The sequence below is a fragment of the Aquarana catesbeiana genome, linkage group LG12 (assembly GCF_042186555.1).
Source record: "Aquarana catesbeiana isolate 2022-GZ linkage group LG12, ASM4218655v1, whole genome shotgun sequence".
Classification (NCBI taxonomy): Eukaryota; Metazoa; Chordata; class Amphibia; order Anura; family Ranidae; genus Aquarana; species Aquarana catesbeiana.
In genome coordinates, this window is record NC_133335.1 from 158,521,496 (window position 1) to 158,535,441 (window position 13,946).

At 43.9% G+C, this 13,946-nt stretch overlaps 1 protein-coding gene across 2 annotated transcripts in view; it reads left to right on the forward strand.

Moving 5' to 3' along the window:
• The window catches only part of ACLY (ATP citrate lyase), a 149,591-nt gene that overhangs the window by 38,689 nt on the left and 96,956 nt on the right, over positions 1–13,946 (forward strand). For both annotated transcript variants that reach the window (XM_073606120.1, XM_073606121.1), the window contains exon 2: positions 5,930–6,116. In XM_073606120.1, the coding sequence (XP_073462221.1) occupies positions 5,958–6,116 (159 nt within the window). In that variant the 5' untranslated portion in view covers positions 5,930–5,957. The remainder of the gene's footprint in view (positions 1–5,929; positions 6,117–13,946) is intronic.

Genomic DNA, 13,946 nt, shown 5'->3' on the forward strand with positions numbered 1-13,946 from the left:
CAGTAAAATGCAGCTATTTTTAGCGGCGTTTTACCGTCGGATTAGCGGCGCATTTCAGCCGCTAGCGGGGTGCTTTTACCCCCCGCTAGCGGGCGAGAAAGGGTTAAAACCGCCCGCAATAGCGGCATTTTGCCAGTGGTATCCCAGCGCTGCCTTATTGATTTCAATGGGGAGCAGCGGTGGAGCAGCGGTAAACACACCGCTCCAAAGAAGCTGCTGGCAGGACTTTTCCTGACGTCCTGCCAGCGCAGCGCTCCGGTGTGAAAGCCCTCGGGCTTTCACACTGGAGACAATGTTGCAGCTGTTTGAGGGCGGATTGCAGGCGCTATTTTTAGCGCTATAGCGCCTGCAAAACGCCCTCGGTGTGAAAGGGGTCTAAGCGTAGCTCTAGCCATAAAAAAATATTTTTAAGCTTTATGGATAGCATACAGGAAGGGTTAACATCCCTGTAACGTTTGTTTTGCTGTCTGTGTTTCACCTCACTTTCTGTCCCGATGACAATTGGCTTTTGAAAATTTTGGGTTGTTGTGGAAACAAGCCTTGGTGATAAAGCATCAGTGGAGGTACCTTTTCCCCATAAAAACTCTTATGCCGCGTACACATGGTCGAACTTTCCGGCGTAAAATGTGCGATCGGAGCTTGTCTGAAATTCTGACCGTGTGTAGGCTTCATCGGACGGTTTCCATCGGAATTTCCGTCGCACAAAATTTGAGATCTGGTTCTCAAATTTTCCGACAACAAAATCCGTTTGCGTATATTCCAATTGTGTGTATACAATTCCGACGCACAAAGTTCCACGCATGCTCAGAATCAAGCAGAAGAGCCGCACTGGCTATTGAACTTCATTTTTCTCGGCTCGTCGTAAGTGTTGTTCGTCACCGCGTTCTTGACGTTCGGAATTTCCGACAAGATTTGTGTGACTGTGTGTATGCAAGACAACATCCGTCAGAAAAAATCTATGGATTTTGTTGTCGGAATGTCCGATCGTGTGTACGGGGCATTGCAGGAGAGAATTTCCTTTCCTAGGGGTGGATTTCCTCTCGCTTCCTGTTGTCTCCCTCTTTTTGTAAGTCGGATGTTTGTAACTAGGGGACCGACCGCCTGTACATAAGACCTACCTTGAAAATAAGCTCTACTGTGTCTTTTGTTGACAAAATTATTAATCTAAGACCCAGTCTTATTTTCGGGGAAACACGGTAGATTGTGAATGCCTGTAGATTTAGAGATATTAGTGTTAGTGTGAACTTCTACTTTAGATCGGGCCCCTAATGTAGGTTTTTATAGGTTTACTGAAAGTGCTTCAGTGTTAGTCCTGGCCCCAATTTGGGTTATAGAATTGAGGAGTACTAAATTAACACCTCTATTTTTCTTTGCTTCTAAAGTAAATACTAAAGTCTCATTTTTTTTTTTTTTTTTTTTCTCCTTTTTAAAAATAACAAATATGTTTATTCTTGCTCTGTTCAGTGGTTTTGCATTGAGCAGCCCAGATCTTCCTCTTTTCGGGTCCTTCGCCCAGCACTCCTGGCCCCTCCCTCCTGTTGTGTGCTCGCACAGCAAGCAGCTTGCTATAGGGGCAGTCAAGCCACTGCTCTGTGTGTCCATTCAGATATGCCCCCTTTCTCTCATTGGCTCACGGACTTTGACAGCAGCGAGAGCCAATGGTGCTTCGCTGCTGTCTCTGCCAGTGAGGAGGGAGAGTCCGGACTGCCCAGTCTCTCGTGCAACATGGATCTAGATGGTGCTCAGGTAAGTATTAGGGTGGCTGAGGGAGAGCTGAGCTGCTGCACACAGAAGGTTGTTTGTTTTTTTTTTTGTTTTTTTATCTTAATGTATAGATAAAAAAAAAACCTGCCTTTACAGCCACTTTAATTTCTTATTTCGGCCCCTGGCTGTTCTGCTTGTTAGGAAGTTATTGCACGCCTTAGACATGCCGTATTCTTTCATGCATTAGGCAGATGTCTTGCTTTTAAAAAATGGTCTGTGGCATAGAAACATTACAGTTACATAATAGAGATGAGATCTCATCCACTATTCTTCATACTACCCCCTTTCCCAAATTACAAAGAAGAAAAAGTGAATTAGAGCTGTGTTCATAACTGCCAAAAGCAATACATCTCATGCAGTTTGTTCAAGGATTGTGTGTGTGTGTGTGTGTGTGTATGTGTGTGTGTGTGTGTGTATATGTATGTATATATATATTATAGAGCTGCACAATTAATCGTTAAAAGATTACGATCTCGATTCACCCCCTCTGACGATCTATGTTGTGGAGTGTCTCAATTCTTTCATGTTACAAGTATAGAGTTCTCTGCTTAGGCCTCTTTCACACGGACTGTCTGTTCAGGTCCGCCTGTCATTTTTTTAGGTGGACCTGAACGGACACTCTATGGAGCTTCGGATGTCAGCGGTGACATGTCCGCTGACATCTGACCCGCTCCGATCCGAAAAAGTGTAACGGAGGAAAAACCTACTTTTTCCATCCGTGATCGGATCGGGTGACGTCAGACTCTACGGTCCGTCATCACCCGATCCCCCATAGCGGAGAGCGGCGCTCTGACAGGTCCATCGCTGCACAGTGTGCAGAGACAGACCTGTCATCTTCCTGCTCAGCGGGGATCGGCGGAGCGATCCCCGCTGAGCAAGCGGATGTTCACGGGGCAGATCATCACTGATCCGCCCCATGTGAAAGGACCCTTACTCTGCCAAGCTTTTAACAACATTGTAACTCTTCTGACTTAGATCAAAGGGATGAAACTTCTGTGTGAATATGCAGGAAGTTTAACCACTTAAAGTCTAAACCTTTTTTTGGCACTTGTTTCTTACAGTTAATTTGCACAGTGGTCTTTCAAACGCAATTTTTTGGGAAAAGTACACTTCAGTGAATAAAAAAAACAAAACAGTAAAAGTGAAAGATGATGTTATGCCGTGAGAATTGTGAGGGAATCGTGATCTATCTTCTAAGCAAAAAAAATTGCCATTCTCAATTTAGCCAGAATCGTGCAGCTAATAAAAAATTGTGACGCATCAGGGCTCCTTAGCTCCATGGTAGTGCCAAAACAGTGAGTTTACTCCACCCCCAGATATAGTTTTCAGGGCTTCCCTGCCCACTTTTATTTAAATGAATGTCAAAACTTCACACAGGTATGTCTTCCTGCACAGGAGGTTCTCCCCATCACTGCAAAAACATAGCATTCGGCCTCCTGGCTCTCTTATGGCAGCTTTACTGCTTCAAGTACCTCTTCAGAGTCTTCCTGATCATTAGTACCTTTTTGGTCCGCCTGACCATGAAACACATCTCAGTGTTTATGCACAGATGCTGCACTTCAGCTTTGCGTGTTGGTGTTTTTTTTATTTTTCTTTTTTTAAACAGCTTCCTAGCTTTTCAGTCTCTCATGGACTCCCTCTCAGTCTCAGGCCTTGCTCTGTCCTGACCTGGACACCATGGTGCACAACAGCACCTCCCACACCTCCCTTCACACAGTGACCTCAGGAGGGTGGAGCTCTGAGCTCTGTGTGCCATTAGTGTGCTTGCTAAACCACCATATAACCCAGTGGCACAGGGCACCCTGCTAATAAAATATATATATACACACACACTGAAGAAATGACACTTTGCTACAATGTAAAGTAGTGAGTGTACAGCTTGTATAACAGTGTAAATTTGCTGTGCCCTCAAGATAACTCAACACACAGCCATTAATGTTTAAACCGCTGGCAACAAATGTGAGTACACCCCTAAGTGAAAATGTCCAAATTGGGCCCAATTAACCAGTTTCACCTTGCATGCGTTCATTCACAGTGAACTAAGATGGAATCCGGTCCGGGTTTTACCAGCCACCTTGGCAGGTTTGGTTCAGGACCAGATTTTGCAGCTAAGCAGAACTGGAGCAAAGAATTAGGACTCAGGAAGGCAAAAACCTGAGAGAGCTAATGCTGTGATGTCTGCTTTGTGAGAGACAGGAAAAGGTTTGCATGATCTTTGTTTTGTGGGTGACTGGGAGAAGCCCTTCACCTGAGTTAGGATCCTGAAGGCTCGGTTCACACTGGGGCGACTTGTCAGGCGACCTAGTCGCCTGACAAGTCGCCTCCCGTTCTGTGCTATGGAACCGTTCTAATCGGAGCGACGCAAGTCGCTCCGACTTAGAAAAAGGTTCCTGTATTACTTTGGGGGCGACTTGGGGCGACTTGCATAGACTTCTATGCAGAAGTCGTCTCGCAAGTCGCCCCGGCAGTCGTTTGCAGGTCGCCTCGCTGAGGCGACCTGCAAGTCGTGCCGCCGATGTGTGAACCGAGCCGAACTGTTTAGTTAGTGCCTGCATGGCCAGGATTTATTTTCTGTTTTGTTTATTTGATTTTCATTACACCTTTTAAAAATAAAACTGGCTACAAGTCAGATTTTAAGAAAACCTGCCGTGTGTGTGTGTGTGTGTGTGTGTGTGTGTGTCACATACCTGGGGAAGAGATGGCACCAGGATAAGAAGGCAAGGTGGAGGAGGCAGTGTGTTGCTTTGGGCAATGTTCTGCTGGGAAAGCTTGGGTCCTGCTATTCATGTGGATATTTCTTGACGCATACAATGTACCTAACACATTGTTGCTGGCCAAGTACACCCTTTTATGGAAGCGGTATTCCCTGATGACAATGGCCTCTTTCAGTAGGATTATGTGCTCTGACACACTTAAGTAGTTTGTGGAACACCACAACCAGTACAAGGTATTGACTTGGTCTCCAAATTCTCCAGATCTCAATCCAATCTAGCATCTGTGGGATGTACTGGAAAAAAAAAGTCCCATTCATGAAGGCCTTACCTCACAATTTACAGAATTAAAGGATCTGCTACCGATTTGCTTGGTGCCAGATACCACAGCATACCTTTAGAAGTCTAGTGGCATCCATGCCTCAAGGGGCCAGGGCAGTTTTGGTGGCAAAAGGGGGAGCTACACAATATTAGGTGGGAGGTCATAAAGTTATGGCTGATCAGTGTAATATGTTCAGTTTGAGGCTGATGACTTGAGCGTTTGATTATTTTGATCGAACTAGTCACCTGACACGAAGTGCTGTGCGTCACCATTCTGGTGTGCTGCACTGGCTCTGCATTAAAATTAATGGAAAGGGCCTCAGTCAAAAGTGGGGAGGAGAATCATTTGTTCTCCGATTGGCTGCAGTGTGCTGGAAACTGATTGCTCTTTTCTCTGTTCATGTTTAACAGAGGACAATCTTCCTTTCATTGCAGAAACGAGGTAATGACCTGGACCTAGTATATTAATCGGGTAATTTGGATTAATATCAGAAGTCCTTATCTACATACATACTTGGTATGTGTCAGTGTCTTGAATTTTTGAAGAAAGAGTACAGCTAGGCATCTAGCATTTTAAGGAGAGGTCAACATTGGTAGCCTCCATGTTTCTCTCACTATTGGTAAAGAGAGTATTAAAGTAAATCTGTCAGTACAAAACAACTGCTGCTAGGTATAAATACTTGCAGCAGCCTCTGAGCCCTGCCATTACACCCAGGTCCAGGGCTGTTCTGATCGGGTAAAGTTCTGACACTTCTGGTAGTGTTCCTTCCTTCCTTTCCTTCCTTTCCTTCCTTCCTTTCCTCCCTTCCTTTCCTTCCTTCCTCCATTCCTTCCTTCCTTCGTCTCCATTATGTTCAGCGCTCCTACATCACAAAGATTGTATCTCTATGATGGGCTGGTCATCTGAACAAACCCCTTCAGGTGTAGTGGTATGGCTTGAAGGCTGCTTCAGGCATTTTTCGTTGGCACATCTAAGTTATAAATACCAGCACCTTTTAAATGATTGTTACTTTAATTAAGAAAAGCTTGGCTAATGGAGTATTTAAATTGTAAAGCTAAACTATATCTCCTGTGTTTTTTCATGATTTCATTTTTTTTATTACTCACTTGGGTTTTCTTTCTTCTGTGTCCAGATATCCTTCCACATAATCTGGCAGCACCATGTCAGCTAAAGCCATTTCAGAGCAGACTGGGAAAGAATTCCTGTATAAGTACATCTGTACTACAGCTGCCATTCAAAACCGCTTCAAGTATGCCCAAGTGACCTATGACACCGACTGGGACCGGCTGGTGCAAGACCATCCATGGCTGTTGACAGAGGTAAGAAAAAAGATTCTTGTCATTACCAAACAGTAGAAGCCATTTTTGGCAAATCTGTATTCCAGTTTGTTCAAGGATCATGTGTATGTATGTATGTATATATGTGTGTGTGTGTGTGTGTGTGTGTGTGTGTGTGTATATATATATATATATATATATATATATATATATATATTCCATAGTTCATATTCTATATCTGGCTGAACTCTGAGGAAGCAGAAAATTACTGTAGTAGGAGCTGCTACTATAGTGATCCTTGCTGTCTTCCAGGTCTCGTGCCAAGTGACTGCCTTACTGCATACTGAATGTAAAGGGTCGTTCACATGGCACAAGCATTATTCAGAGATTGCCTTGTAATTATTATCAATTGTTACAAGGTTCTCTGATTGGATGGGGTAGAAAGGTGGGGTGGTAACATCACAATTTCCACTCCTCCAATCATAGAACACCTTGTTTCCATTGAGAAAAATACAAGGTAATTTCTGAATGGTGTCCATGCAGAGAGTGCGACTCACCATGTTCACTATACAGCAGGGCAGTCTCCTGACAAAAGATGTGGAAGACAGCAAGGGCAACTGAAGTGGCGGCTACTACTACAGCCAGCCATACATGGATCTAAATTCAGCCGGTTCAGCAGGGACTGGGCGAATTTCGATCCATGTATGGGCATAGAGGTTGCATCTTCCCCACTCAATCAATGCTTCTGGCAATGCTGATGATCAATGTATTCTGATGGTGGGTAAATCTCCCTGCCATCAAAATACAATATCTCAGTGGGGAGGATTCCCCTATCTACATCGAGGGTGTGGATGGGGAAATCAAGTCAGTTTTTTTTTCATTAAACCTGCTGCTTGAAAAAACAAATTGATGAATTTATGGGCTGCCTTAAGCTTCAGCAGGAAAAACACTGAAAGGGTGCGTATGTCTCAAAAGACACATCAACACTAATCGGCTCCGATTCAGCAGGGAATTTGTTCATGGATCTCATCCTGATCAGAACAGGCCTTAGGCTGGGTGCACATACTGCACATAGTTTCAACTTGATAGGAGAGAAACAAATAAACAAGGTTGTCTAACCTGTCTAGTTTCTATTCTTCTAGATAAACCTCTGACAGTAGTATTAGCAGGTTGCTCTTAAACATTGGATCTTTTAACCTGCTGAAAAATATCTAAGTAAGAAGACTGTCGTTTGTTGTCTATGGGCGCTTAAAGGCCACCGCCTATACATTCCTATACACTTCCTCCAGCACCACAAGCGGCTGTGGTCTTCCATCATCTGTGGGTCCCGCGGGATACGTGCAGATTTGGATTTGACATATTACAGATATGCACTTTTAACATGTGAGTTGTTATAACATTTTTTAATAAACTGTTTGCCCATTGCTGCACTTAGCCCTGGTTCACATTGTTGCGATTTTGCCATACGATTTGACAAGTCAAATCGACGGCTATTGCCCGCAATTAGAACCGTCCGAATCGGTGCAATGCCGCACCGATTCCCAAAAGTAGTTTTTGCACTACTTTTGGTGATTTTCAGGTCCAATTTTTAATAGACATCTGTGCAGGAAATTGCACAGACGTCTGAAATTGTCGGACTGACATGTGGGAATGAAATTGTGCGAGTTCAGCTGAACTCGCACAATTTCAATCCCGTAGCAGTGTGAACCTGGGCTTAGATGGCACTTCCCTGTCTTTCTATACTGGGTTCACACAGGAGCGGTGGGGGAAACGGCATGTGATTCAGACAGGAATTGCACCGCATTCCTGTTCAAATCGTATGCGATTGTTTGCAGTGCAGTTTGTGCCCATTCATTTTCTGTGGACTCAAATTGCACCGCAAAGGTATCAGTACTTTGTATCAGCGAGTACTTGACTAAGTATTGGTACTGTTATTTGCCGGTAAAAAATTAGTATCAGTGCAACCCTACCGTCAATGGATTCCCACAACACTATGGGGGTTATTTACGAAAGGCAAATCCACTTTGCACTACAAGTACAAAGTGCACTTGGAAGTGCAGTCACTATAGATGTGAGGGGGACATGCAAGGAAAATGGGGAAAAAAACAGCATTTTAGCTTGTACATGACTGGATGATAAAATCAGCAGAGCTTCCCCTCATTTCAGATCTACCCCTCAGGTTTACAGCGACTGCACTTCCAAGTGCACTTTCAGTGCAATTTCAAGTGCACTTTGCACTTGTAGTGCAAAGTGGATTTGCCTTTTCGTAAATAACCCCCAAAGTGTGTAAAGCTTGGACCACACTAGAATTTTTTTTTTTTTTTTTGGCCTTTCGACCCAGTGGGCCTGGGGGGGCTGGGTGCGGAGAGGGGGGTAGGAATGACACTAAAAAAAGGGATGAGTTTAGTTTGAGCTGGTTAGTATGTGGTATCTTCTGTTCCAAAGACACATTTGCCACAGGATTTTATAATATTTTTAATTGTATTTTTATTGATTGATTTTTTTTTTTTGAGAAAATAATATTATTGAACAGACTCCAGGTGAGCCATTCAACGCAGGGGGCGGTCACTAGTAGAAACAACACATACACTCTTACAACTAACACACTGTACCTAACATAGTAAACAGGATTGTATCTTTAACCCCCTCCTTTTCAATATGTTTGTTACATTCCTTCTCTTGTAGCGCCTGTGGCAAGCAGACTGATTCCTCACATTGCACATTTGAAATGATGGCTTTGCTTCCATTCTTTTCTGCTCGTCCTTGCCTCCCTCTCATATACCTATTGGTAACCTTGGCAGTACAAGCTGTGTTCTTGTTCTTGTCCTTGTCCTTGTTTTCATTGTACACACAAATCCTCTGCCAAGGCACTAGAACTGTATGAAAGGCGCACAATCTGAATAAGAACGTCCTCGGAGCCATCCACTTAGTGCTGATGAATGGGGAGTCGCAGCCATTTAAATCTTTCTTTATCTGCAGAATATCTATTTACAGTCTGGCTGGAGGCCAAATCATTGAGAAATATTAAATCATCCAAATGTTAATCTAGTTAATGCAGTGCGGCAGGGAGACCTGGAAATCTGCACAGAGAGAAACTTTGTTATGATGCATAGTCATTTCTGCATGAATAAGAAAGGTCAATGTCTTGACGTCTCCACCCTGCTCTTGCAATGCGTTCTAAGTTGTGCTAAATTTGTGACTTGGAATAGATTTAATTTCTATGATGAAGTATATAAGGCTGAAAAATTGGGTGGTTCTTTTAGCCAATACTGTATACACTAGTATTCAGTTTTGATAGCATTAATAATTTTATCAAGATACCAAAGTTGATCATGAGATTGAGGCTCTGCTGTAGGGTATGTGTAATGTGTTAATCCATGTTGTCCTTTCCAAGATACAGCCCTCGGAAACTTGCATTTTTTGTGCATTATGTAAGTGAGAGCAGTCAATAGTAGTCTATGGGGCCGACTAAAGCTGGCCACAGATGGATTGAAATTCTGATGGTTCAGCAGGAACCAGCTGAATTTCAAACCATCCATGGCTGTTTCAGTTCAAGAGGAGTCGAGCTTTTTTCTTTTTTTTTTTTTTTTAACAGGACTATTGGAACATTTGTGTTTTTGATCAGTGCATGCAGCGCTGACCAGTGTATTCTGGCAACGGAGATTTCCCGCTGTCAGTATGCAATAGAATGTATAAATGGGGGAATCCTCCTCCTTCTTTTTTTTTTTTTTTTTTTTTTTTAATCAGCCAACTGGCTAATTAAAAAAACAAACAAATACAAAATAGAAAATACCCTCATGGGGGTTTTTTTAGGCTGCTTTCACACTGGGGCGGTAGGGGGCGTCAGCGGTAAAACAGCGCTATTTTTATCGCTGTTTTACTGCGGTATTCGGCCGCTATCGGTGCGGTTTTAACCCTCCCGCTGGCGGCCGAAAAAGGGTTAAAACCACTCGTATAGTGCGGCTATAGCCGCGGTATAGCTGCGCTGTCCCATTGATTTCAATGGGCAGGAGCGGTGAAGGAGCGGTGAATACACCGCTCCTTCACCGCTCCAAAGATGCGGCTGGCAGGAGATTTTTTCTTCTCCTGCCAGCGCACCGCTTCAGTGTGAAAGCCCTCGGGCTTTCACACTGAACAAACAGCGGAGGCTGTTTTGGGGCGGTTTGCAGGCGGTATTTTTAGCACAATAATGCCTGCAAACCGCTCCAGTGTGAAAGGGGTCTAAGAAGCATAGAAAGGTATTGGACAATGAATGTATTCAAATTTTTAATTAAAATTCTTTTATTTTATCAAAAAGTGATTTACAAATTCGTGAAAGTTGTAAAAAATGAGCTCTGGCATTAACATGAAAATAACATTACCCATCATTCATGATAAAACCACACATTTATATGGAACCCGTTGTTGCCATTTTACTACGTGGTCATCCACATGATACCCCTATGCGTTTTGACCCTTCTAATTATGGTCTTCTTCAAGGGGGTTTTTTTGTTCTATGCGGGAGAAGAAAAATACATTTTTCATAATCGAACATCATTTTATATTATACATTACATCTCACCATATATATATGATGGTGTATATCTACCATTTATGATGATGGAGAAAAAGATAAACATGTTCTGCAGCCAGAGATTGCTTTAAAATTTGATCTGGCTGATCCTGAAGCCTCGGTGTGCTGTCTCTACATTCCTTAGGATGGGCCCCACCTCCAAAGAACTTACAAGAGACCACTCTTTTGGACTCCCAAGGGGATAGGGAGGAGAGCGAGCAAGCACCTGCGATGTATTTCATAACAGCCTTAATATTTTTACAGTAAAAATTCTGAGGGTTTTTTTGGCTGTTGGGTGGGTACCCGACTAAGTGACTTCCAACCAAATGAGTAAGAGGAAACAAAAATTATTGTGTGTGTATATATATGTAATAATAAAAATTATTATGTGATGTAATGATGTGAGAATTAATGGTGAAAATGGGGGGGCCAAAATTAGACAAAATAGATTGGATAAGTGATGACCACATCGCGCATGACGTCGCAGAACGTCCAGCAATGATCACGGGACGCCGCCGGCACGATATAGCTCCTTCCTGTGGTGTAGATGGAAATTACACCGGCTAGGAGCAAAAAAATGTGAGAAATGCATATGATGCTTCTCCCTTTTGTGCTGGGAAGTTAAATGAAGAGCGGGATACTCACCTCTGGATGCAGAGAGAGCACTAGGCCAAGGCATCACCAAATCCAAAAAAAAAAAAATAATCTATCGTCATCTTATTTCTGTTCAAGTACTGCACAGGGAATGGAAGCAGACTGAAATACATGGTATTTCAGAGTGAAAGAACGCCACAGAGGTAAATGCAAATAACACATTATTTCTACCTCTCCTTTCCAAGGATCCTTTCCGAATGTTCAAAATGGCTATAACCTTAAAGTGTTAGTTTACCTTCACATATTTTCTGTTGAACTAACACTGGACACCTTCTACAGCTCCTGGTCCTTGCTGTATTTGCCTATTGGTTTGGTGAGCTGTCAGCACCTTGCAGCTGGTCCAGCGATCTCAGGATCTGAAACGCCTACTCTTCTCCCTCTTCTCCATGCTGCACTACCAGGATGGACCAGATCAATTCCCTTTTGATGGTGCTGGCCAATCGGAATCAATCTTGTCCATCCCAGAAGTGCTGCACGGAAAAGAGCGGGTATTTCATATCCCCAGCGATCAGCGATTTTTATGACTGCTACATTATGGCGGACACATCGGACATTTTTGACACATTTTTGGGACTATTGTCATTTATACAGCAGTCAGTGCTATACAAATGCACTAATTCATGTGTAAATGACACTGGCAGTGAAGGGGTTAACCACTAGGGGGCAGTGTAAGGGTTAAGTATGTCCTGGGGAGTGATTCTAACTGTGGGGGGGGGGGGGGGGGCGTGGCTACGTGTGACACGTCACTGATCTCTGTTCCTGATCACAGGGAGCAGAGATCAGTGACACTGTCACTAGGCAGAACAGGGCGATCAAGTCCGTGGGACCCGCGACCCGACTCACGGAGGTCCCGGGGGGCGTGCGCGCTTTGGCATGGCAGCAAATTTAAAGGAACGTACAGGTACGCCCATTTGCCCAGCCGTGCCATTGTGCCGATGTACATTGGCGTGCGCCGTTCGGGAACCGGTTAACATGTATAGTTCAGAATCAAACAAACCAGGAATAGTCTTTATACATTTCCTGGGAGATATTGTGGATAAAAATATTACTGTCCCATCTGAAGTAATCCAAACCACATTCTCAGTGTCCAATAAGTGGTGGTCTATCTTTAACGAATTATCTGCTCTCTCTCTCTCTGGGTCATTAGTCAGTGGGTAAGAGGCTTGCTCCTAGCCCTCTCCAGAAGCCCCTATCTTGGTTAGGTCCGTCAGAGTGCCCATCAATGCAGCCTCACCAGTGCCCATCAGCTCAGCCTTGCCAGTGCAGCCATGGGGAGAGGAGAGCCGCTGCTTTACACAGAACAGGGAACTCCAGCTCACCTGGAGCTCGCAGTCACACAAACTCCCTCCCCCTGGACTGGCTCCTGTGATGGATCTCACACGTCCCAGCATTGGACAACTGTGATGTCCATCATGGGAGCCGGTCCAGGAGGCGGGACTTCATGACGCCTGGTCAGCGGGAGACCCCCGCTCTGTATCATCTGGCGATGCTCACCTTCCCTTTAGAGGCAGCCCGTGCACCCCCAGAATCTGCCCTGCAAAGCGGACCCAGAGCAGTCCGGCCCTGTGTAACCCCAGTTCCCGGCCAACCCCAGGCCTTGGGACTCAGGGCTAATAATTCTGAATGAGAAATACGAGACCTGGGGCTTTTTGGGGTCCCACTCGGAGCTATAGCACCGGTCAGCCCCCCGTCTTCCAACGCCACTGCTTCTGGCAATGGCACGTATCGATGTGCCATCCTGGAGGAGTTGGACTGCCTGTGCAGCATCTATAGGGTCCAGGTATCTTCTCATGCTCCCAGTAGTGACACTGATCCTAGCCAAATGCAAAACTAGTGAAAAACAGTCAGTAAAGATGAGTAGCGGGGGAAAAAAAAAAGTCAGTGGCCTCCACCTGTAAAGCCATTCCTGTTTTGGAGGTCATCTTATTGTTGCCTATCTAGTACACCAGTTGTTAATCAGTTTCAGCTACTTTGGTGGTAATGAAATTAACAACCCCCTCTGCTACTTATCTGACCAGATCAATATTCCAGGAGTTTAATTGCCTTGATGCTATACTCTGATTAAAAAGTGTTCCTTTAACTTTTTTGAGCAGTGTATACTTCTCAGTCCCATTTTCAGCAGCTAATTCTCTTAATGCTAAACTTGGCTCTTGCTTAAGCAATCACTTAAATCATAATTGGTTATGAAAAAACATTTGTGATTGTATTGGCACAGCTGTAAGCTCTTTTATTAACAAAAAAAAAAAAACAGTCTCTGATCTCTGTGCTTACCCTCTGCAGAACAGTCATATCACTGGCTGGCCGTAGGCGGCTAGACTTTCAGTTGATTCTACAGAATCGGGTGAAATTTGAGCCCTGGGTGGCCCTACAAGCTGGCAAAGCTTGAAAGAAAGTTTTAAAAATTGAATAAGGCTGACCATACATTATACAATTTTTTTTTTTTTTTTTTTTTTGATTTACCCAAAACCATATGATATGAGGTCAAACTTTAAACACTAGGCAATCAGGCAGGCCCTTGCACTACATACATAGTTGAAGGTAAATCTATGGGAAATTTGATGAGAAAATTGTATATTGCATGGGCAGCTTAAAGCTGGCCATACATTTATACAATTTTCTTATTCAATTTCCTTTTAGATTTACCTTCAACTATGTAGTAGGAGGGC